The sequence below is a fragment of the Alosa pseudoharengus genome, unplaced genomic scaffold, assembly GCF_046254945.1.
Source record: "Alosa pseudoharengus isolate Yale_2024_CS ecotype anadromous, Long Island Sound unplaced genomic scaffold, YU_APseudo_1.1 YU_APseudo_1.1_scf_17, whole genome shotgun sequence".
Taxonomy (NCBI): Eukaryota; Metazoa; Chordata; class Actinopteri; order Clupeiformes; family Clupeidae; genus Alosa; species Alosa pseudoharengus.
Genome location: NW_027468640.1, coordinates 28,769,312 through 28,793,846, shown reverse-complemented (window position 1 = coordinate 28,793,846; position 24,535 = coordinate 28,769,312). Strand labels below are relative to the sequence as shown.

The 24,535-nt window shown below is 41.7% G+C and overlaps 4 protein-coding genes across 8 annotated transcripts in view; 3 read left to right on the top strand and 1 right to left on the bottom strand.

Annotated features, from left to right (window-relative positions):
- The first annotated feature begins 239 nt into the window (after positions 1–239).
- On the top strand, positions 240–9,276 carry mfsd8 (major facilitator superfamily domain containing 8). Of its 2 annotated transcripts, none has more exons than XM_076289200.1 (12): positions 240–942; positions 1,310–1,383; positions 1,668–1,711; positions 2,210–2,450; positions 2,573–2,686; positions 3,874–4,018; positions 4,931–4,989; positions 5,488–5,596; positions 5,759–5,893; positions 6,387–6,490; positions 7,163–7,392; positions 7,811–9,276. In XM_076289200.1, exons 1-12 carry the CDS (start codon positions 887–889, stop codon positions 8,015–8,017), a joined length of 1,518 nt encoding a protein of 505 aa, XP_076145315.1. In that variant the 5' UTR covers positions 240–886; the 3' UTR covers positions 8,018–9,276. The 2 variants fall into 2 exon arrangements, with proteins under 2 accessions (XP_076145315.1, XP_076145316.1); XM_076289201.1 differs by lacking the exon at positions 240–942 and adding an exon at positions 949–1,060.
- Positions 9,277–9,305: 29 nt separating this feature from the next.
- Positions 9,306–22,868, bottom strand: zcchc4 (zinc finger, CCHC domain containing 4). The gene is made up of 13 exons (XM_076289202.1): positions 22,674–22,868; positions 22,395–22,513; positions 21,055–21,137; positions 20,281–20,559; positions 20,034–20,114; positions 15,036–15,108; positions 14,795–14,939; positions 13,916–14,016; positions 13,523–13,644; positions 10,722–10,797; positions 10,456–10,507; positions 10,185–10,308; positions 9,306–9,758 (listed from the first exon to the last, which is right to left on the bottom strand). The coding sequence occupies exons 1-13, from the start codon at positions 22,771–22,773 to the stop codon at positions 9,641–9,643; spliced, it is 1,473 nt and encodes a 490-aa protein (XP_076145317.1). The 5' UTR covers positions 22,774–22,868; the 3' UTR covers positions 9,306–9,640.
- On the top strand, positions 14,893–18,936 carry LOC143127612 (E3 ubiquitin-protein ligase TRIM50). Of its 4 annotated transcripts, none has more exons than XM_076289206.1 (7): positions 14,893–14,982; positions 16,223–16,396; positions 16,808–16,903; positions 17,149–17,382; positions 17,688–17,707; positions 17,813–17,946; positions 18,108–18,936. In XM_076289206.1, the coding sequence occupies exons 2-7, from the start codon at positions 16,223–16,225 to the stop codon at positions 18,710–18,712; spliced, it is 1,263 nt and encodes a 420-aa protein (XP_076145321.1). In that variant the 5' UTR covers positions 14,893–14,982; the 3' UTR covers positions 18,713–18,936. The 4 variants fall into 4 exon arrangements, with proteins under 4 accessions (XP_076145321.1, XP_076145318.1, XP_076145319.1 ...); XM_076289203.1 differs by lacking the exon at positions 14,893–14,982 and adding an exon at positions 15,065–15,661; XM_076289204.1 differs by lacking the exon at positions 14,893–14,982 and adding an exon at positions 15,065–15,661 and having other exon boundaries at positions 16,192–16,396.
- A 1,031-nt stretch (positions 22,869–23,899) lies between the features above and the next one.
- The window catches only part of ablim2 (actin binding LIM protein family, member 2), a 78,752-nt gene continuing 78,116 nt past the window's right edge, over positions 23,900–24,535 (top strand). The window contains exon 1 of the mRNA XM_076289214.1: positions 23,900–24,217. Coding sequence (XP_076145329.1) covers positions 24,208–24,217 — 10 coding nt within the window. The 5' untranslated portion in view covers positions 23,900–24,207. The remainder of the gene's footprint in view (positions 24,218–24,535) is intronic.

The window sequence follows — 24,535 nt, the reverse complement described above, 5'->3', positions numbered from 1 at the left end:
CGTTTGCTTAACAGAAAAGGGCACCTAGCCTTTTTCTGGACATGCAGGACCAGGCGTAATGCCAAGTTGATGTGTCAGTGTACAGTAGGGCATGCCAGCCAGACACATTTAATCTAAGTGCCTTCCTCTCAAGTTAAAAAATAAATAAATAAAATAAATAAAACGGGGATTTTTTCCCCCATTAAGTTTCTCCAAAAACAGAACTTAGGCTATCCCTTTCCAAGTCCAGAGTATAAAGTACCCTATTCAGTTGTGTAGGCCTAATCTATGAATAAAATCACTCATGCTTAGTAATAAATGTGTCAAACATTGTATTTTTTAGAGCACTTGGATAATAAGGGCACTTGGGATAATAAAACATTGCAGCTATCATCCCCTCCTATTGGTGTCAGTATAGGGTCACAAATATGTTCTCTCCTATGGCACTGTAGACGAAGAAACTGATTTTGTCCAATCAAATTTTGGGAAGAAAGATCAGAAGTGTCAGACCGGACTCTGACTTCAGAGAATGTTGACTACTCTGGAAGGCTAGGCTACCTGTTTACGTTATGAACATTCACGTGAGGGTAGGCTAGTTCAAAGTATGGGATCTGCAGTAAGTTAATTTACAAGGGAGGTTTGTACTTCAGTCTAAATCATAGGCCTATACGATTTCTAGGGTGCTCATGTCAACAGTGCAACATTTCACTAAATTGAAACATGTTGCATTACGCTTCAGCAGCGTATAACGTGTAGTTAACATCATGTCTGTGTAGTCTTGTGGAATCTTAATTTGATTAGGTAGGAGGCTAACATGCTCTCTACGGGTAACATTGCCTTTGTGCTAGCTACCTAAGGTCTGCTTCGTCTTTGCCCTGTATATTGTTTAATCTTTAAGGGCTAAATAATGTCTCTGTCGGAGTCGGAGGAGAATGCCCCGCTATTGAAAGGCGACGTCGACAGGTAAGCGTTTTATCGATTAGCTACCTTGTTGTCTAACTCCAAAGAAGAGTTAGCCATGGCTAACGCAACAATGCACTCCAACCTGACCTTTTCGGCCAGCTGACACTGCTGTAAATCGGTAACTTTTGAGATGTTTAGGTCGTGTGACCATAATGCATTATTAACTTAACTTTGTGCGAGTAAAGACTGTATAGTCTATAGACAGCAATAATGTGGCTACAGTATACTGTACCTTCAGAGTAACTGCACACTATGTTTGTTTCTTGTGGATAGATAATATTGGTAGAAAACGCTGAAGTAGCCAGGCGATGCAAAGATTGATTCAGTGACTGAGCTGTTTACAAACATTCATCCTCTCTGTCTGTAGTGATGATGACGCGTACAAGAACAGGTGGAGGTCCATTCGGGTTATGTATTTCACCATGTTTCTCAGCAGTGTTGGTATGTGTCACTTTCACCTCTGCCATAAACCAAATGTCATGAATCCCGATGCCGATTTATCCATCTGGTAAACTAGGGTATTTGGAGACCCATTATCGTGGCTTTCAATACACTTTAAACCTAACTTATAAAAACGTACATTTTGAGTTAGTTCTATTAGTCACATTAAGTAGACCTGCATGACATAAAACAATTTTATAGGTGGGTTATGTTTAGATAGTACTGAACATGTTTTTATTGTATTGTTATGCATTGAAATAAAAAAAATACTTATTTTTTTCTAGGTTTCACTATTGTGATTACATCTATATGGCCTTTTCTGCAAAAGGTAAGAGAAAGAAACCACAACAACTATATCTGGTATATCATCGTTAGAGTTCCACCAGAACATTCATTCTAAGAAATTGTGGCTTAAATTTGACTCAGAGATTTGAATGTTGAAGCAGAAGTAGAAGTTTTGTTTAGACAAAATAAAAATAAAAAAGGAACTGAAAGTCTCTTCCTCAGTAGAAACATAAAGAATTGGCCTTCTGTACTAGACTGCCTTCATGTTGCAGTCATTCACCTGACAAAAACAAAGACTGCATTCACTAGAGTGAGAGTGTGAATGCTATGGTGCTTCTGTTTACTGCTTGAGGGAAAATGCAAGAAAATGAATGAGGAGAGGAGTAAAACAGTCACACAGATCAACAGCCTCAACCGAACAGATAAAATGGGGAAGTAGGAGTTAAAGGTATAAATACCACTCCTCTGTGTATATCCCAGTTAAGCTAACTGTCTAACTGTATGAAGAGTAACCTGTCTTTCTCCATTTCTGTCTCCCCAGATTGATGTCTCCGCAGATGGCAGTTTTCTTGGCTGGGTGGTGGCGGCCTACAGCCTGGGTCAGATGGTGGCCTCCCCCCTTTTTGGCCTCTGGTCGAATCACAGGCCCCGCAGAGAGCCGCTGGTCTGCTCCATATTAATTAACGTCTCGGCTAACATATACTACGCGTACTTGTACCTGCCCACCTCCGAGAACAAATTCCATATGCTCATGGCTCGAGCATTTGTGGGCTTCGGGGCAGGTTGGTTGATCAGTAGTGTTTATTAGCATTCTTCAGTCCTAAAATGATGTAGATAATCGGTATGTTTTACAGCATAAAATGATATGATGTAATACAGGATGGACTCTGTGGATTCCTTGTAGGTAATGTGGCGGTGGTGAGGGCATACGTTGCTGGAGCCACGTCGCTGAAGGAGAGGACAAGTGCCATGGCCAACATGAGTGCCTGCCAGGCTCTGGGCTTCATCCTTGGCCCAGGTTTGTACATGTGGAATTATGGGTAGCGGATTTGAACACAAGATGGAAATGGTTTATGTTGGGTAAAGGGTTGGGTACCTTTCGCATTTGAACCGATATTGGTACCGGTGCCTGGTGTTCGGTGTTGGTATTCAACAGTACTTTTTTTCGGTACCTTACCCTTACTGAATCTGTAATGCCTCATTTGCAACAACTACAACATTTGAATAAAGCTGCAAAAAAGAATTAATTTTATACACCTAGAACATTTTTAACACAATACAACCCCCCTCTTCACCTTCCTCTCCCCTCCTAAAGTATGAACATATGACAGTGGATAGTAAACATATTTTAAACACACTGAATCAAACTCAAACATAAAACAAACAACGTAAGCACTTCTGCTATTGGGAATTGGGAATTTGTATAGACAGAATTTGGTCATTAGATGCCATGTCTGCCATTCACCTGATGGCATACTTGTTTGTGAGAAGAGGTGTAGGATTAACAAAGACATTAAGGAGAAAGCATGGGTAAATTATCTGTACATTTACAGGGTCACCTGCAGGCCATTTATAAGGACCTACTATCTGACTCACAACTCCACTGTCTCTTACTTGGGAAGATCCCAAACTCTTCTGATTCAAAACGATGGGTGCATTCCATAGCACACCGCCAAATGTCACCATAATTATTTAAGTTCTTACCAGGGATACGATTCTGATTTATCGAATTAAAACCCGCACCTGGCATAACACATGCAGGTTTAAATCTAAATGCTGTATTGAATTGGCCATAATAACTTTAGCTTTTGAGCCAGACATAACGTTACACCCAGACATAAGCTCAGCTGATGCACTCCGCTCCTGATACGCATTAAGTTACCGAAATTTGACACCGTTTGATTTCATTTGAAACAGTGCTCGGTAATAAATACGTAATTCAGTCGGTACCCAACCCCAATGTTTATTCTCTTATATTATTCTATTTGAGCCTAATACAGTGCTCCTCTGCTAGCTACCTATGACGTAGTCAGACTGGATGCTTTTTTTTTTTTCCAAAATCTTTTCCAGCTTAATTCTCCAGTCTGACAGTATTGGTTACGTTTAAGATGGTATCAATACCATAGTCAGTGTGTATGCAGTGTTACCACTGGTTCTAGATATCTAATGGAAGATGACATTTTTCTCTCTGGGTTTTGGGCGCAGCTCTGCAAGCAGGTCTATCAGTGATTGGCGAGACTGGCTGGTCTTTGGACCTCATTCGCTTGGAGTTTAACATGTACACCGCTCCAGCCCTGCTAGCAGCGTGCTTTGGCATCATCAACATCCTCCTGGTCATCCTGGTGCTGAGGTGAGATGCAGCCTGTCCCTTTAAACTGTTTTTGGTATTGCAGTTATGTTGTTTATAATATTGAATTTAGAAGAAGCACACTCAGAACTTCAATATGCAATTATTTATTAGACCAACGTTTCGGCTTGCGCCTTCATCAGGGTCATTTTCACTGTTTTTAATATTGATTCAATAGATTTGACAGTCATAGCAGCCACTTACTTACTCCTTTGGCATTTAACTCATGGGACCATAATTTAAATGCCGGGCAAAGTCTAACTTAAGCTAATTCAATAACTAGGCAACATGTATTTGCTAATTTAATGCATCAAGTAAGATCCTAAGCATAACCATGGGTTGGTCAGCTGCACGCTCTCACATGCCAGAGAGCTGATGATGATGGCCGCAGTTCATGCACGAGACACTTTGCCCATTAACTGACTTTGCGCTTTTCCTGGAATTTGAGACTTATTATCACTTCCTCATTTAAGTGGCCCTGTGGTCATCATCTTTTAGCATACTTTACGAAAACAACACTACAATGTGCCTCCTTTTGAAGTATGCTTGTGTCAGGCAACTGTATTTGGTATCATCTTCAAATGAATTTTGATGGTATATGGTCATGAAGGGGAGATCAACACGTGTTCACTCAGGATATGTACTATGCAGTTCTGTGTTCTGGGTAGGGACGCACAAGCAAAAAAATGAAAGGAAACCTTTTTACAGCATGTCATTGCTGACTTACCGGTATTATCGCCAGAACACACCAGTTAGCAGGCTTCTAGAAATGTGACGGCTGGTGGTGTTTGCAAGGCCTTCTGGGTAACTAGCTCACTCACAAGTTTTAGAGCAAAATACCATAGTGCTGCTTTAATGTTTTACACATTGTTGGCTGATTCCCCTACTTGTCATTGCGTTTATTTTTTCTAATAGAGAACATCGTGTTGATGACCACGGAAGGCAGTTACGATCAATCAACTACATCTCAGAGGGTAAAACTGAAAGTCAATATATATTTTTGTATACAATGTCTTTCTGGACAGAGTATGATTTGTCTCAGCAACACAATCTATTAAGCTGATGATGCACAAGGGCAAGGCAACTTAATTGTATTGTGGTTCTGGCGTGTTCTCATTCCCAAGAACTTTAATCATCAGTAGCCAGATTTTATATGATGATCCAATTAGAACACATGGAACTGGTTGAACATTGAACATTGCTCAAAAGGTTGCCCCATGGCAACTCCTTTAGGGAGTTATTCTGAGATGTGTTCCACTGAGTGGTGCTTCACAAAACATAGATGTTAACTATCATTCAAAAAGTAGAACATCGTGTAGGTTGTCATTGCATTTCAGATATTTGTATCCCAATTACTTACAATATAGGTAAATCCTTCATTTACCTTGCATGTTGGTGCTTGCAGGGTATGATAATATTGTGTTTGTTGCCAGGGACTTTTGTCTTTACCTTTCTGTCCTGTGGTACCTCAGAACGGGTAACGGTTCCTTTAGATGTTGAGGGGGACATTGACCAGATCGCTGTGGTGACCTCCAACGTCCTGTTCTTCATCATCCTCTTCATCTTCGCCGTATTTGAAACGTATGTCCTGTGATGTCAAATCTCATATTTATTATTCAAAAGTGAAATGATTTAAGAAAGTAACACATCTTAACAACACAACATAAATCAACATGAGCGTGGTGGATTCTTATTGCAACGTTTTTCTCTTTGTGTTTCTTGTGTCTTTGTCTCCATCTGTAGTATATCTACACCTTTGTCGATGGACATGTTTGCATGGACCAGGAGACAGGCAGTTTTGTATAATGGAATTATACTGGCCTGCATTGGTTTTGAGTCCATCCTGGTCTTCCTCGCAGTGAAGGTCATCTCTCAGAGGTACGTGGGATTGAGGGAAGGGATCAAACATTCGGTTACTGTAACTGTGAGATGGCTGAGCTAAGCTGCAACTTCCGCATGGTAGCTGTGCAGCTGCCTCACATAGAATGAATAACTCTGGAAGGACGTTCTACATGTTGAGACAAGATAAGATAAGATACTAAGAGTGATGTTTGTTGGAACAATTCTCATTTTTGAATCTAGAAAAACACCCATGAAACTTCAGCTTCTTCTCTGTGAATTGGTCATGTTAATAGAATGAAAAGCATGATGTATTTAACTTAGGAAAACTGTGGCTTCCTCTTTCTGTAAATTGGAAACAAAACCAGGTGTTGTGTGGTAATAGTCAGGAACAGCATGATTTATTTATCTTACCCGTGGGGTTATGGTGTCAGGTGAAGTCTTGGAAATTACTCTTCATTAAAAGTCTATGTACTATGCTGGCTAAATCAATGTCATTAATTTAACCTGTATCCATCTGTATTCTTGACAGGGTTGGGGATCGGCCAGTACTTCTGGGAGGTCTGGCCATCATCTTCTGTGGCTTCTTTATCCTCCTTCCCTGGGGCAACCAGTACCCCAAGATCCAGTGGGCAGGTAGGCAGCACAAGACTCATTCCCACCACTACTCATTTTCTTACATCCTCCTCACTGACTAGCACACATGGTCCTTGGTCTTGGTCACCCGTTAACATGTTTGTGTCTCTGGTGTGCCTTCCTTGAAACTCAGCCATGTTTGTGTCTCCATTAGCTTTGGAATGCCCTGTCAGAGATAAGGGCCATCAGTTGGTCTGTTTGTTACAGAATGTCTGTTGCAATTTTGCGATCATCTTTTCGCGTTGTTTTATGTTGTGATGTCTTTCATGACAACATGGCTATTTTCAGTAGTCTGTTGTTGCAATGATGGCTATATCTGTTAAGATTAAGTTCTGAGGGTAGAACTCCAGCAGTGTAAAGGGAGATATTTTTACATAACAGATATTTTTCTGTATATTAACATTAGTCCAAATCTAGTTGGATACAAGATTGAAACTTAATATACCTTTCATAGGGAAAACATAATATCCCTTTTATAGGCTTTTTCATTTAAGTGATTGTATTATCTTGATTTTGATATCCTCCTTTATACCATTATACAACTATATTCTCAATAGATTGTTTTCTCTATTCACACAATGTTGATCTCTCCAAATCACCAGCATCACCTTAACATATTAAAAACCTGTACTCTAAAACTCCATCTCTTCGCTCTGTCTCCTGCACACACAGACATTCACAACAGCAGCCGTACCCAGCAGGCAATTGCCACCGCAGTGTTGGCGCCCAACGGCACCATGGAGCCCACGGGCTGCCCGGCCGACCAGTCCTGGTGCCTGTACACGCCCGCCATCCACCTGGCCCAGTACATCATCTCCAACTTCCTCATCGGAGTCGGCTTCTCGGCCTGCAACGTCATGTCTTACACGCTCTACTCAAAGATACTGGGGCCTAAGCCACAGGTACTGCACACACACGGCACCCCTCCCTCTATTCCAAAATGTACACATTGTTGGGCATTCAGGTGTTCTTGGGAAATCTATTTCCATGAAGTACAGATAATCCAAAACAAACACACCATTGTCCCAGAAGCATACAAACTGACTGACTGCGTGAACTATAAAATAAAGCAGTCAGCCCATGTACATTTTAGAGCTTAAACCCTTAGATAAATATTTCAACACATCAATATAATCACCATAAATTATTTGAATTGGTTAACTGTACGTTGGCTACCTTGCATATGACTTTGACTTGCATATGAAATTGTATTTGACTGATGTTTGGAATCTGTATTTGACTGATGTTACGTTGTGGCAATGATGTGACTGCATCTGTGCATATGTATATAACTGTGTGTGTGTGTGTGTGTGTGTGTAGGGTGTGTACATGGGCTGGCTGACGGCGTCGGGGAGCGGTGCTCGGACCCTGGGCCCGGTGTTCGTGTCTCAGGTGTACACGCTGCTGGGGCCCCGATGGGCCTTCAGCCTCATCTGCGGCATCGTGATGGCCGCTACTCTGCTGCTGGTCGGCATGTACAAGCGCCTCATCGCCTTCTCCATCCGTCACGGACGCTTACAGGAGTGACGCGGCGGGAAAGGATGGATGGAGGGCGAGAGAGAGAAACTAATGGATGGGTGGAGTTGACATGAATGGATAGAGACCTGGATGAGACTTTTAAAATGTTTTTTAAAAAAAAAACACTTGAGTGTGAGTTGGTTTTAATGTTGTGGGACCTCTACTGTATGTTTTGTTATGCTACTTTGACTTCTATGTTTGAAGCCAGAGAATGTTGCTATTACTGACGATGAAAACATACTGAAGAAACACTAACCAAGTATCTGGAAAGTAGCATTGACAGCTGCACATTCCCAATGGGTGGTTCCAACCTGATATTAAGCTGGGTTAACTGTTTGACCAATGAAATCTGCTCAGATTACTGACGGATTTTGACTATTATCAAGCAGACAACACTCTATGTTCTTTGACTAGTGACAATTCACCCATGAACATGCTAGATAAGAATTCATACATACACATTTTTATGATAAAACAATGTAACAACTACTCTGCTTGGCTCCTAAAAAGCCGAGGCTAAATGAGTGAGTTGAGTTTGAAAGCTTTGGATTCTGGATCCTCTGTAATGACTAATATCTCTCACTGTAAAACCGATGATTGATTATATGATGGTTAACTTATTCTCAGCTCTGCTTGTACTCACTAACACGTCTGTTACGGCTCCCACACACAGCTGCGTGCAGTGCAGTGCTGCAAACACATCACATCCACTACACATGGGCTTAAGTCATCCGTTGCCGAACTGAATTGTGGGTCTGTTGCGTCGCGTTGCTCCTGCCGCTTGCATCAAAAAGTTACAATTTTGCTGCACTGAGGAACAACAGAAGGCACCAGCCAATCAAGTTATGGTTATACTTCATGTAATTTGAATAGCTACCGTCGGGAGCACCCACTGGCATGCGTTGACGGAACGCAACTGTGTGTGGGAGCCGTAATTGTGCATTTGTATGTGATTTTTTTTTATTTTTTATAATATTTAATTACAAGGTGCTAATATGGCCAAGTTGTGCATACAGTATTTGCAAAAATAATGGTTGCAAATGATCTCCTGAGGCTCTACTTTATTTGAACAGAGTTTGTACAGTATTTTCAGACAAGCAAACAATTCTAAAGTAGTACTTTAAATAATACAATTTTATTGAATTTCCAGAAGACTCAATTTTAAAACACTGGTAACAAACTTGGTGACGAATGTATTAATTGGGTGGAATGGGTCATTAATATAATAGCACTGGATATTTATTGTGTGTATTAAAACACTTACCATGGTCACTGTTTTTGCCAGAATTTTGTGCACACAGGTGGAATAGATTGTGTTTAACTGAGCAAGTTTACAGTGGAGTATCCTGATGACGAATAATAAAATATGTCATCCCTGAATTCAAGGTTAAAAGGCACATATCTGCCTAGAGCACACACATGCACATGCACGCACACACACACACACACACACTCGGGGAATGGGTTAGACAAGCCAAGTCAGATGAACTGAAAAACAAACAAATATTGGGAAGAGATGTAGATTCTCCTGAACCGAATTCGGAGAAAACGGCTGCACTGATCCAGAGCATGGACTTGGGTGTTATCGCTCCCGGTGACTCTCTGAAGTATCCTGTTATGCACAAGTGAGGTTTATGTAACGCTCGGCTTCTTCCTGTGTGCTTTTCGGCTCCTCTTCTTGGCTGACCTTCTGGTGGCCGCGTGTGTCGCTTGACTAGGGCCTCCGCTCTTCCCCTTCAGTTGCGGCCTCCTGCGTGGGTTATATAAAAACATGTCCCTTACTCACATGTTTGAAAAGGTGTCTGACTGCTGGTTGACCAGTGTTGACCCCACTACTTCTCCTTTTTGGGTTTCTGTAGGCCCGATAGTTGCTGAGTATTGGTTCACTTTTCATTTCTTTGTGCTTCTTGTTTTTTGTGGCAGTGCTTGGTGTCTATTTTGGTGTTGGTGTACCATAGTTTGAGATATACTCGGACTAAGAGTGCATCATTCATTACTTGACAGGAATGTTTTCACCTGTGTGTCTATATGTTTCTGTGGCTCTGTGTGTGTGTCACCGTTTATCAGGGCAGGTTCTATGTCGCTATATGTGTGTGTGTGTGTGTGTGTATTACAGTTAGCCGGGGCATGCTCTGTGTTTCTCTCTGTGTGTGTGTGTGTGTGTGTGTGTTCTTACAGTTTGCTGGGGCACGCTCTGTGTTTGTGCTGCAGGCTACCACAGTTGAAACACCCTGTTTGACCTCGCCCACATGGATGATCTGGGAGGGCACAGCGACTACAAGAGGTGCAGTGTTGCCAAGCTGAGACAGACAGACAGAGACAGAAGAATACCAAAGTAAATACAGCAGAGTTTGATTAAAGCTTCTTGATGTTATGTTCAAGGATTCCACTCTAGAGGGTACCCCCATCGGAGGCCGTGATAGTTGGCCGATTAATTGTAAACTTACACGGCTTCACACACTTTCCACAGTCAGCACAGTGCCTCCATTCTCTTCCGTCCTGTAAGAACAAGCCTCTTGTTCAAGGAAATCATTATGGAAAGCCCCCAGTGAGACACCAACAAAATACATGGAAATCGGCACCTGAGACATTACATCACATTATCCATTTAAAGACTTTATTATGGATTTACAATTTAATCCGTAATTCTTCCTCCCCTTTTAATCCAGTATAATCTAACATGAGTATGCTTTAGAACTGTTCGGCTACTTACCTTTGAGGGGCACACGTTGCACTCAGAGCAGTGCTTGTTTTCTGCCGACACATAACGCTCACAGAGAGCACAGAATCTGATTGGGGGAGAGGATCCAGAGAGTTTTAAACCAACTTAGACGGCTGCTCAGTTTTAAACCAAATTTGATGGCTGCTAATGGTCACTCACTGAGTAGCCCCTGTGGAGAGGAGCGTCACCAGAACACAACAGATCTGAGAGTGGAAATGACACTATAATTGTGTTAAAACTGTTCAACCGAGTGCTATGAGATCATTTTTCAAACAACACACTCATATGCTTATTGGTTATGATTACCACCAACATGGATCACACTGTGATTGCTTCAGCAGTGCTAACTGCACTAATCCAGTGCCCTGTGTCTGTTTGGACTTCATGTGCGCCACTCACATCACATCAGTGGTGACCAGCACTCTTCCTCGATATCGATTCTTCTGCAGCAGAGTCAACATTAACCTCACTGACTGTGTTACAATTTGCATACTTCTGTACTTACGATACCTTATATAAGTGCACAAGCCAGTGCAATTGTGCACTCATATTGGGTATTGTGAGTACAGAAATACGCAAATTGGAACACAACCACTGTCCTCCCGCTAATACCCTGACCGCTAAATGACCGCAGGTCTCCAGAGGAAGGGCTGGGGCTCTTGACCTACCAAAACTGTTAAGGCAGCAAAGGTTGAGTATTATGCTCAGCTTATCAACAATAATGCTCATAGGCCAAAAGTTTTATTTAATACCATTAACTCTATTATAAATCCTGCCTCTGCGTCATCTACTCTTGCCCCTTCAACAGAAATCTGTGAGAAGTTCCTCAACTTCTTCATCGATAAAATTGACAAAATAAAATCTCAAATCTCACCTCCAGATTCGGATCCCTCAGTGATAGAACTTTCACCTAGCTGCCTCCAACAGTTTCAGGCTATATCTTCCTCCCAGCTTTCTAAGGTGGTCTCCCATATGAAATCTACATCCTGCCACTTAGATGTTTTACCTGCATGCCTTTTTAAAGAAGTTTTTACCATCATCTGCCCTCTTGTATTGGCCATAATTAATCACTCACTAACCAATGGAGTGGTCCCCTCAAGTTTTAAACGTGCAATTGTGCAACCTTTACTTAAGAAACCTAACCTTGAGCCCAGTGACCTGAAGAATTATAGGCCTATTTCTAAATTACCTTTTCTGTCAAAGATACTAGAAAAGGTTGTCCTCTCTCAGGTTTCTTCTTATCTGAGTGAGTTCAATATATGTGATACATTCCAATCAGGTTTTAGATCTCTGCACAGCACTGAATCGGCCTTGCTTAAAGTCCAAAACGACATTCTCTTAGCAGTTGATTCTGGATCTTGGTGCTTCTTGATCTGAGTGCAGCATTTGACACCATTGACCATAACATCCTATTAAAACGCTTGGAGGATGAAGTTGGTCTCCAGGGTTCTGTTTTGCAATGGTTCTCTTCTTATCTTAGTGATAGATCATTTTCAGTTAGTTTAGGCAATTTCTCCTCTTCCTCTGCCCTTATAAAGTGTGGTGTTCCTCAGGGTTCCATTTTGGGCCCTCTTTTATTCTCTCTTTATATGCTACCCCTTGGCTCAATTTTTAAAAAGTATAACATTCAGTATCACTGCTATGCAGATGACACTCAGTTTTACCTGCCTGTTAACACTAATGGCATTTGTTCCTCAAATGCTTGATGGCAAGAAATTTTCTTCAACTGAACGAAAGTAAAACTGATATAATTATTTTTGGCCCTCCAAGTGATGTTTCTATCTTGAAAAATGCACTAGGACCTCTCTCTGCAAACTGCCACAGTGAAGTAAAGAATATTGGGGTTTTCTTTGACTCCTCTTTAAATTTTAATAAGCAAGTAAATAGTGTGGTCAAAGGCAGCTTTTTCCAGTTAAGAACCATTGCAAAACTGAAGTCCTTTTTGTCCTTCTTCGATCTTGAAACTCTTATACATGCTTTCATAACATCTAGACTAGATTATTGTAATTCACTATATGCAGGCCTGACCCACTCCACTCTCAACAGACTTCAGCTAGTTCAAAATGCAGCAGCTAGATTATTAAGTGGCTCTAAGAAACGTGAGCATATAACTCCTGTATTGGATAAGCTGCACTGGTTACCTGTGGAGCACAGAGTTAAGTTTAAAATTTTACTTTTTGTCTTCAAAGCCCTCAGTGGTTTGGCACCTAGTTACATAGGTGACCTACTAATTCCTTACAGCACTCCAAGATCACTTAGGTCTTCATCTCAGAATCTTCTCTATATCCCCAAAACACGCCTTAAAACTAAGGGTGATAGAGCCTTCTCTGTTGTTGCCCCCCAACTCTGGAATAGTCTACCTGTACATATTAAGTCCTCTCCAACCATTGACTGCTTTAAGTCTAACTTAAAGACTTTCATTTTCTCCCAAGCTTTTAATCTACCTTAATAACCCCCCCCCCCCCCCACACACACACACACACACTCTTTATTCTTTATTTTATTTTTGACCAATTTGTTTATTATTTCAATTATGTTTTCCCCCCATGTTATGTTATTATTGTTATTGTACCATTGTCATTGTTTTATGTTTGTTTGTAAGCACTTTGGTTCAACTCAGTTGTTTTTAAATGTGCTATAGAAATAAAGTTGACTTGACTTGACTTGACTTGTGTTCAGTCTGGCAAGAGGCTGACAGTAATTCTGTTGGGCAGGTTTGCAGGGCGAAGGCAGCACCTTGGGTCAATTACATTGCTTTTAAGTGTGCTATGCGTGACTTGACTTGACTTTACCTGTAGCCCTCCTGCTCAGGTAGGACAATATACCGGGCAGGCAGGTTTGTGAAGAGTCGCACGGGAGACTGCTTTCGACCAGTCTTTCCATGTTTATACAGGGCGTGGTTATCGTAGTCCACCTACGGGAGAAGAAAAGAGAGTAAAGTAGGGATATGGACTGACCTCTGCAGGCTAATTTGGATGTCCATTCATCTAGTATTGCTGTTCCCTAACTTTTCTTTCTTAATATGACACTGGACACTGACACCAGAATGAAGGAAATACCTGAAACCACTGATTGAACAGGTACTGTGTTATTTATAAATGTTTGATTTCAGTGTCCCTACAAACCAACTGGCCATCATCTCACAAGAGCCCTTGATGTACCGGTATTATGTTTTTGTGTAATACCTGGTAGTCCAGCATTGTGAATGAGGAGAAACACTCAACGATTCGTGGCTCAAAAAAGTAGGGGAAGATCCACACCATGGGCATCTCTGCTTGGCTATTCACTGCAGGGATGGATTAATGGATATTAATTAATGAATACACAGACACATAGACACACACACACAGACAGACAGATACAGACACACAAACACACACAGAAATACACTACCTGCCACAATACCTACCTGCCACAATACCTACCAAAACACTGCAAGATCTAACAGGAATCACTGTTAAATGACCTCTAAGCTACATTTCTTGGAATGTATCAATGCAACATATTACTGAAGTACGTGTACAGAGTGCACAGTGGTATCTGGCCCTGGGCTCTATAATCATTGGGAAATGTTCTGCTTCGTGTGTCTGAATCAGCTAAATGAAAACACTTCCTACAAAAGAGGGATGATGGGATACATCTGGGAAAATATCTACCACTATAAATTATATCAAGTGTTCATGGCTAATGTTATTACCGTAACAGAGGTGTAAAAGTCCGGCTTCAGAAAGTAGAAGTACTACTATGTATCGGTTCTACCTGTGCACTTAACACAGGTGATTTCACTAATTAACACATTTACCTGGCTTAGTAATTGTGCCAATTAGAATCAGCTAGTTTATTGAATGGTTGGAGCAAATAAGTGGCAGGACAAGAATTTTACACCTCTGTTATTACCACAGTGGAATTCAAAGATCAAGAATGATCTTCCATGATCTGTATCAAGATATGTAAGAACGTTTATGTAAGAAAGTGATTTTAATATTAAATATTTCTAAAAGAAGTAAAGGACTATATTTCTCCTGCAGTGCTACAGTATGTAGTGCGCTCAATTCCAGCCGTACCCTGCTGCTCTCTCCAGGTGTCTGAGATCTGTCTGAAGCTGTGGGCCAGAGGTTTCACCAGACCACCAAACGGAGGATCCGTCACCATGACAACCTTACTCCCTTCCTCTTCTCGTAGGAAATCACGGAACACCCCGGCCGGCTCCTGATCAAGTTCACAAACTCATCAATCTCTGAGATAACATGAGGTAATATTATTTTGATGATTATTTTCTAAAGCTGTGTGGGAGGCATTTCTTACATTTCCACCAAAGAAGTGATGATTGAACATGTTGTAATGGCAGAACTCATCCTGGCCGTAGAATTGGGAGTATCTGGCAGAGGTACAAAAAATGTGTGTGAAGCACAAGAACGCATAATGGATGAATTCACTTGAGGTGTGGCTGTTGTCTCACTGCCTCTGCAGGTCTAAATTTGCAGGCATAATGCACACACACACACACACACATACACACACCTGGGTAAAGTCCAAATCCAAGGTGACTAACTCTGTCTGAGATAATCAAGAGCATAGCTGGCATTACAGAGCAATCTACTCTGGCCACACCAACGCAAATCATGCCCGATAATGATAATAATTAGGTTGGTGGGTTTCTTGTGAATATATTCATTGTATCTTTAGAAGCATGTAGGAGCATGCACGCGCATGCACACACACACACACACACACACACACACACACACACACACACACACACACACACACACACACACACACACACACACAAGCATGCTATGAGCAACAGGCTTGAGCTTGCTTAAGGGCAGCACACCCCTTCCTCTCCTGCAAAAACCAGACCAGTCTGTGCAGAGACGGAAGAGAAGGAACAGCACTGCTGACTCACACAAACACACTCTCCAGAGAAGGTACAGTACCAGTGCATTGAATAAAGATGTTTTCCTTGCTTTTCTGAAAAGCTGCCATTGGCAACAAACAATGCTTTGGTGGGATCCAATGTAAGCACTGTTTAAACAAACTAATTATGCTCCAAAGGAGTGCAATGCAAGAGGACTTTGAACGTTTGTCCCAGTTTCATTACGACTGTAACGGTTATAATTTTAGAATGTTTTTCATTTGCTCAACTGAGCTGAAGTAGTTTAAGAATGCTAAACAACCTGTTAGGCAGACAATGTTGTAGCAAAGTGCTCTTGCGATCTTGAAAAACTAGTTGAGAAACTCCTGCAATAACATCTATATGGAAGTGAAAAATATGTTGCACAAAAGTTTGGACGCGGGAGTCTATGTTAATCAGTAAAGTTAAGACTAGATCAGACATTAAGTGTGACTTAACATGGCTTCTCTTGGTTTGAACTTGCTTCTCTTGGTTTCTCTGTCATATATTGTGCCACTTGGAATGAAATAAATCTTGGCTTGGTTTCATGTAAATCTGTTTTAGTCACGGTTTGTACATCTCTGTGATAACAAAGATGGAAAACAAGGACACAGACACAGCGCTCTCTAAAGCCATGGAGGAGAAATTACAGCCTGGCAGCTTTGTCCTGGGTCCTCAGGACTTGACTGTGGGTCCAGCTGTCCAACCTTACCCACGCTCCCCCAAACTGCTCCGCAAGACTGCACACTCGTCAATACCCCTCACACAGGTGAGATGTACTAGAGAGAAGAGATACATTTCTATGCCGAACCTGACATACATGTTTCCTACTTTCACATTACTATGCTACAGCACAAGCCTGTTCATCATTTTATACTGTATGACTTTTGGCTCAGGATCAGGTATTTGTCAACAGCAAAAGGACAAATCCAGGCAACTAGTGCAGAGTAGAGAGACAATAAAGCATTAAGGTTAGCTCCATATAGTTAATAAAAACACTGCTTAACTTCATTTAATAATAATAATAATAATAAATCAATATTTTAATTTCTCTACTGCCTTTATTTCTACACACACATATTAGCCTACTTTATTCAAAGAGTGCCTCTCTCAAATTTGTCATATTGATCTATTTATTTGTCATATATAATCTCTATATAGCAGCACACTCTCTCCACAGGAGCAACTGTCTAAGCACCTGGAGCAATTGAAGGCCGAGGAGGCCAGGACAGAGGCTCACCTTCAGTCCTTAAAGAAACGGAGAAGCAACTTGTCTGTGAGCGCACCATTTGTTTTTTAAGATGATAGATCTTTGGGTCAAAACAACGGTTTCCTAACAACTCCTTTCACACACCCACACTTCCATACCCCTCATCTCATCATCTTATCTATTTCTTGTTTGACTTGACTCTTTTCAACATCACCACACACACACACACACTCCATCCCTGTCTATCTCTTGTTTGACTGTACTGACTGCATTTTTTCCCCCTTCATTTTTGTATTCCTGATGTGGTGCAGAAAAGTGTGGAGGTGATGAAGCAGAAGGTGAAGGAGCGCTTCGACGTGATGCGGGCCGCCCTGCAACAAGACGAGCGGGCCGTCCGCGACTCCCTGGAACTGGACCGCCGGGAGACCACCGCCAAGCTCAACCAGGTCCTGAAAGACTGGCAGCAGCACCTGAGCGCCGTCCAGAGGAGCATCCGCTGCACTGGGAACGCGCTGGCACAGAAGAGTGGTGCGGTCAATTCAACGGTAAAATGAGTCCTGCCATTCTTGGATCATAACAGGCGTGAGCAGTGCATCTGTGGAATGCAAGCCTTGATGGTGCCTAGATCGCAGTCAAATGGAATGATTGATTTTGAAAGATACCTCAGATCATAATCAGAATGTGGTTTTGTCATTTAATCTTCCTGTAATTTGTCATGTATGATTTGTTTGTCTTTGTTATTTGTACTCACAACTAAATTTTAATCCCATGCACTGCATTTAGTACTGATGGTATTAAAAATGCAACATTCAAAGCTGTAATTATATTTCTTGAATTAACTCTCTTTCAGGATCCAATAGAAGAAGTGAGGTGAAATATATATTTTTTTAGTTTTCTAAAGGCTGTTTTCCCCAAAAGTATGCTATATTTTTCACATTTTATTATTTGATTTCACCATTTCATTTAATATTCTAGTTGCCATAAGAAACCAGATGCTGCTGAGGCGAGTATAAGACTGAATGAGGAGAGGTTCCAGAACCTTCTCAGGAAACTTCAGCAAATCTCCAGAGACCTGCAGGCTCAGTTACAGAGGAAGACCTTCCTGCTCGGTGAGAAGATCGAGGGAGTCTCTGCTCCTTGCTGAAGTCTTTCCACTTCAGTGACATGGCATCTCATGAGATATAAAAGATCCTAAAAATCCTAACCTTTGCATTATATTATGAAAATAAATGCTGGATGACTCACCGAGTACCTTATCTCTCACTCACAGATTCATCAAATGTAGTGATTGACAGGGAGACCAGCCATACACAGATCGCCATCACAGGAGAAGGGCGGAGCCTGTGCATTTCCAGTGAGGCCTGTGACCCTCAGCGCAAGTTGCACCCCCTGCAGTTCGACCAGGTGTACTGCGCCCTGGCCACCTCGGCCATAACCAACGGGCTGCACTACTGGGAGGTGGATGTGCGCTGCTGCTCTGCCTGGGCGGTGGGTGTGACCTATGGCAGCCTGCACAGGAAAGGGCGGGACAAAAGCGCCAAGCTGGGGCGCAACAGGATGTCCTGGTGCGTCGAGCTCCGCGACGGACGCCTAAGTGCCTGGCACAACGACCGGCACGTGGCCCCGACAGGCATCCGCGGGCATGACCAGCCCACCATAGTGGGTGTGCATGTGAACTACGAAAAGGGTCGTGTGGTGTTTTACGATGCGGACGGTATGGAGCTGCTGCAGGAGTTCTCTGCCGCCCTAACACCTGTGTTCGACCGCATGCACCACCAGTTCATCGATCCCCTCTACCCCGCCGTGCGCTTCCTAAGACCACAGGATGGATTTGCTAGGTCCAGTCACATGGAGATCCCTGACCTCCAAAATTGACGTATATCAAAATGACTTAAAGACACACAAAGTTTTTTTTAACCTTAATATAACATTTTAAAAGTCTTTTTATGTATATATTTGTTGTGCCTTTTTTGTCTTTATTTTGCTAGGAAAGTGAGAGGCTGACTGCTTATTTGTCCACATTCATCAGCTAGCTAGTTGGCAAATAAACCATCTAAGCAGCAGTAGGAATGGTTCTTTGTTAACTGATTCAAGATAAATGTTAATGTGGGTGGGAGGAAAGACACAATTTACTTGTTTTATTGGTGAAAAGGGTCCTCATCTGTAGATATGATTTTTAAAATGATTAACCACAACTTCATCATTTAAAGCAAATTATTTTGCGGACCCCTTGGCTATGGGTTGCAGAACCTAAGGGGTCCTTGGACACCACTTTGAGAACCACTGGTCTAATACACTGGAAAACTGTAACAGATATTTTGATAGTTTCTATCCATAAATAAACAAAGTACTAGCCTGACATGGCCAGACTCAGTTCTATTCAGTATTTGAGTCTGGTACTGCTTCATTTGGATGTGATTATGGGGTGTGTTTCAACTGATACAGAGGAAAATTGCCTCTGCACACAATTGGATAGACTTAACCAATCAGAGCAATGAAAAATGTGAATCCTATGGGGAGAACAGCCAAAGCATACTCCTTCACGACAAACGAAACGCCTTCATAGTTATTGCGCTGTCAATATTTTGTGCAAGACATAGCGATAGCGAAATGAAATCTAATCCTCTAGCTTCTCTAGCGAGAGCCTTTTTGATGTAAACTAAATCAACTGAAGCATTCTCAAGTAATGTGAATGACTAGGCACTGTTGTTCATCTTTCCACCATCATAGAAAGCCTGCTCAGACGATTTGATTGGTGCGCACAGATCTCCTACGGGCATAGAGGTTTCTCAATGAAACAAGTCCAGACTGAATTTCCCAACCTCATCTTTTGTGGGTGAGGTTAAATTCAGGCTGGCTTCCAGGCTTTTTCATTGTACTCATTTCATGCACTCAACTCAGATTAGCCCCAAACAGTATGCTGTTAATGGCTTGAAGCATGCTAGTGAGTGGCTAGTGGGCGACGGTAGTGTAGTAGTTAAGGAACTGGGCTAGCATGCAGTAGCCTGAAAAGTTGTGGTTTCAATAACCAGCTTGCATCATTGTACCCTTAAGCAAGGCAATTAACTCTGAGTTGTTCCAGAGACAATGGGCCTTGTAATACAACATAAGTTGCTTTGGATAAAAGCGTCTGCTAAATGCAACTGTAATGTAAATGTAACTGTAGTGAAAGAGTAATATAAATAATTTTATTTACCTGAAATCAATATCCAACAGCAGGCTTCTCATGGCCTCTGAAGTCCCTTCTGCATTCCTTAGTTTGATCAGCTCATGAAGGCTATGATGCAAGAGTAAAATCTTTGAATGATTAATAGCTCCATTACTGGTGTCAAAAACCTCCAAGAAATGTATTTACCTTACACACACATACATACAGATAATATTGTAGGAAATACTGGATTCTTGGGAGTAGAAAAACTGTAACATCAGTGTAAGCAGCTCACCGAGGTGTTCCAACACATAGAACTTTCCGGAAGCCCAGTGTGGACAGCATGTCCAGGAGGAAGTGGCAGCTGCGGTCAGCAAACAGGTACTGCGCATTACTCTTCTTATTCTCCAAGGGACACAGCAACAGGCTAGGCCTCCTGAGACGGGCCACTGTGATGTCATCAGAAAGCGCCGAATGGCTGCTGTGCTCATCCCAATTTCTTGGTAGAAGCAAAACCTGACAGTCCACACAGAACCTTCGCTGGTCCAGGGGGAGTGAGACAAATTCTCTGAATCTGAGAAAAAAAATCACAAAGCAAACAGAATGTTGAATTTCAGGAAGTTATATAAAAAGACATTGGACAAGCATAATGCTACACCCTGGTTATGGTGGCAGCCATGGCCTACTGGTTAGCGCTTCGGACTTGTAACCGGAGGGTTGCCGGTTCGAATCCCGACCAGTAGGCACGGCTGAAGTGCCCTTGAGCAAGGCACCTAACCCCTCACTGCTCACTGCGCCGGGATTAGTGTGTGCTTCACCTCAATGTGTGCTGAGTGTGTTTCACTAATTCACGGATTGGGATAAATACACCAAATTTCCCTCACGGGATCAAAAGAGTATACTTATACAATGTGTTCCAAAATAAATCCTCACTCTGTGTGTGGTCCAAAAAGTGGTTGCTGAACAACATTATTCAGACAGTACAACTTCTTTGTTCCTTTGTACAGGACACCAGCAATAATACTGCCACAGGCTCCAACCCCTGTAAAACAATGTGAAGGACAGGTACCTGGAAATGTACTCTGAATGACTAAAGGGAGGCTTCTTTGATCGATTCTCCTCTTCTCTGGCCTTCACCCTTGCCTCTGACACCTGTAAAACACATCAAGGTACTTTTACAACGTACTGCTGGTAGCCTGATATGTAATGGCAGTGTGCGATTTGTATGGGGGGGATGGTGAGGATTTCCCACCCTCTGGTTTTCCTATCCCTACCTCTGCTAAATTATTTTTATCGTCGGGGGGGACAACATTTATCCCCCTCTGCCCCTCATATTGATTAATGCTACTTCATATAGGTAAAGCGCTGCAATGTGAGAACAGTCTAGTAGGCTAGCCTACATAATAATCTGACATCAGAAACGCACCGTCACCGTCAGCACTGATGCTGCTGACAGTGGCTGCATGATAACTTAATTTGGCCTTGATCGTGCAGGACATTTCAGAATGTCGAGTGTGTAATCCATCATAAATGGCTAGTTTCAATGGAAAAGTTAGCTGGACAAATGAAAGAAAACGAGAAGGATTCAGTGAAGCATAATAATGTTTTAGAACCTTCAAAATTAGAAAACTGATGCAACTGAGATGGAGGACAACTGCACGTAGAGTAGAACGTAGGCCTGCACGTAGCCTACGCAGCGTGTAGCGCAATGTGTAGGCTATTTGGTTACCAAATTCACTAACTTAAGACTTCAGTGCCATAATATACAACGTTTTTTACACAACAAATACAGAAAGGATGGAGGCAGCAAAAGTAGAGAAGTCATTTCAGATGGGGCAAGAACAAGGTGAATTTGTATGCTTGTCAAAACGTAGTCCTACCCTGCATTAGAGGAGCTGATCATCATAACCAAGCACACTCGCTGTTTAAAGTCATACACCACGGTAAACTAAAACTAAAATGTTACAAAGGTGGCAAAAATAATATAGGCCTAGGGTATTATTAGCCATGACATTACTAGGCTATGAATCGTTAGTTATTATTTTTATTTTTTATTTTTTTTAAATTTTTTGGGGGGGGGGGGGGGTTACAAACTTATTTAAAATCATCCCCCCCTCTGGTTTTTACAGAAATCGCACCCTGTGTAATGGTACAACCTGCTAATGGTAATGATATGACAATTATGTGCACAAATACACAGGTTTTCAACACACACACTTGCATACAATATACACTTATGTGACAAGGGCACATAAATAGTATGTCCCTTCAGTCTTCAGGTTAATGAATGCCAGTGATCCTTTATAATGTGAAAAATGGTGGACAAGTCAGTTTCTCATTTAGCTGACAAAGTTTATCCATTACCATACTTAAACTTTCGACTACAACAACACTAACAGCAACATTTACCTTTTCATCCTCCCACTGAAAAAAATTACAGTCTTTTCTGTCACGACACGCAGAGCACGCATAAAATCGTCTGCCATTCTCTTCCCCCTTGTTGACTTTTTCAAACAACAGGGTTGGACCTGAAAGACAGTTTAATTCCACAGTTATGACTAATTTTTGTCACAGCATCTGGTGGTATTACCTTATTTAAACCCAAATATCATTTAGTCTTTCCACAAACAAAACTTGCGCAAAGCACACAAGACTGTCATCAGCTGTTATTTTAAACCTGTACGTTACCATGCGGGCATGATGGTGCTATTTTGTCGCTTCCTTGGTGAAAGACGACGTCTATTCCATAGCCATCTTCGGAATCATTTGATGTTGCTTTCGCATGCATTTTCACTCAATCATTTAAGTCCTCATGGGATTAATAAAAGCATTTTGCAGAACCAAAACATTACACCCATGCTCAACAGTGGGCTGCCATATTGAAAACTGTGTCGCGATTTGATGACGTATTAACGTTTCGGGTTTTTTTTATTTATAGTAGCCTTTTTTCAAAAAATTTAGTTTCAGATGAGCATCTTGCCTGAGCTATAATATTATTCTGATATAGTATAAATGTTTAAATTGTAATTTTTTCTCTACTGCAATTCTATTTTTTTCACTGAATTCACTGATCACTATTTCACATAAACGCTAGGTGGCATAAAAGATAGCCTACTCATTACTCTATCTGTAAATCTGTCTGAGCTTGATGTGGTTCAGGCTAGTTAAAATGTATTATGAAATAATCAAATAGCTGAGTGAAATTATAAATGGAACTATAAACGTTAATATAGCCTAGCCTTCTTGGTTATAAAATATCATCTGAACATTTTCTTTCATAGATGAGGGATTTGGCCTAGGCCTATTTGCCAAAAATCAGATCCAGACGTCTATAATTTTGTAAATTCATTATAAATCTAGGTAGGCTAGCCTAACGGGTTTTCCAATGAGTATAGTCAACAGAAAGCACAATTAAAAACTTTATGTAAGTTTAGCCCTAGCATAGGCTACTCAATAAAATGCATTTAATCTTCACACTGGTAGTCCACATAGGCCTAATATGATTAGATAGTGTAGGCCTAACAGGATTTGCTCAAACAGCAATAAGCACCTGGGGTGTCTCTGACCCTTATTACCAGACCTGGAGCAATCCGTTAATCTAGACTCAGACATAAATGACTTAGCCTTGGCTTAATATGTAGGCTATATATTTTTTAGGAGGGCACGTTCATGGTTTAGAATGAAGCCTAACCCTCCTTATGGCTATGCTTTCCTCATACGGTCATGCGAAGCGTTTGTTTACGTTGTCGTAATTAGAATCTGTAGTATTTCATGGTGCTACTCTGAGCGATGTTTGATAGACAACAACTACATTTCCCAAAATTCATTATAACGTGGTCGGAACGCAGTGGGGCTGTCAGAGGCGCTATTTATCACCTGGCTCGAGAGATGCTGCTGAGGCAGAGGCGCGAGAGGGCTCAGTGCGACTGCACGCCCACACCCATCCCAAGTGCAGGCACGCGAACGAACAGCTCACTGTCAACCTTCCACGATTAAGAACATATTCTCACGTTTGTCACTGGCACTGTCCTTGCTTTTGGAGAAAGATATCAGACTTATTTTTGCGCGGAAAGCTTCATAGCTTAGGCTACGACGAGGACCAGGGTCGCTCGGGCGTCTTCGGCTCGCGGGGCATCTTCATGCGTTACTAGCGCTTGTGCCCCATCAGCTGAATGAGGATACAACACACCACATCTGATCAGCAACAAAGACAGACATTACAATGAGCACTGGTAAGTTAAACCGTATCTTCGCTCGTATTCGTTTCGTTTTTGCGCATTTACGTGTTGCCAATTAGCTGTAGAGCACATTCTGCTTAATAATAACAATATGGGAGGCGACACGCTCTCCGAGATTATAGACATATGTTTAATATGACACTAAGGAAAGGTAGTGTAGTGATATTATCTGTGTAGACTACCTGTGTGTTCCTCTCTGTTAACCATTTGTCACGTTGCTGCGTGTGATTGTTATTATTACTGGGCTATGTGGTGGTATAGGAACGCCCACCTAATAGACTACTGTGCACAGCTGCTCCTCCATGATGTAGC

What these genes read in the sequence shown, in the direction of transcription:
- zcchc4 (XM_076289202.1), bottom strand. Translation starts at nt 22,773, where the DNA reads ATGCATGCGAAAGCAACATCAAATGATTCCGAAGATGGCTATGGAATA. An exon ending in CATTCAGAGTACATTTCCAG is followed by an intron (nt 20,560 to 21,054) that starts GTACCTGTCCTT and finishes TTTTTTTCTCAG; the next exon opens with ATTCAGAGAATTTGTCTCAC. An exon ending in CCTGAGCAGGAGGGCTACAG is followed by an intron (nt 10,798 to 13,522) that starts GTAAAGTCAAGT and finishes TCCCCCAATCAG; the next exon opens with ATTCTGTGCTCTCTGTGAGC.
- mfsd8 (XM_076289200.1), top strand. Translation starts at nt 887, where the DNA reads ATGTCTCTGTCGGAGTCGGAGGAGAATGCCCCGCTATTGAAAGGCGAC. An exon ending in ATTTGTGGGCTTCGGGGCAG is followed by an intron (nt 2,451 to 2,572) that starts GTTGGTTGATCA and finishes GATTCCTTGTAG; the next exon opens with GTAATGTGGCGGTGGTGAGG. An exon ending in GTGAAGGTCATCTCTCAGAG is followed by an intron (nt 5,894 to 6,386) that starts GTACGTGGGATT and finishes TATTCTTGACAG; the next exon opens with GGTTGGGGATCGGCCAGTAC.
- LOC143127612 (XM_076289206.1), top strand. Translation starts at nt 16,223, where the DNA reads ATGGAAAACAAGGACACAGACACAGCGCTCTCTAAAGCCATGGAGGAG. An exon ending in GATCCAATAGAAGAAGTGAG is followed by an intron (nt 17,708 to 17,812) that starts GTGAAATATATA and finishes TTAATATTCTAG; the next exon opens with TTGCCATAAGAAACCAGATG. An exon ending in GAGGAAGACCTTCCTGCTCG is followed by an intron (nt 17,947 to 18,107) that starts GTGAGAAGATCG and finishes TCTCACTCACAG; the next exon opens with ATTCATCAAATGTAGTGATT.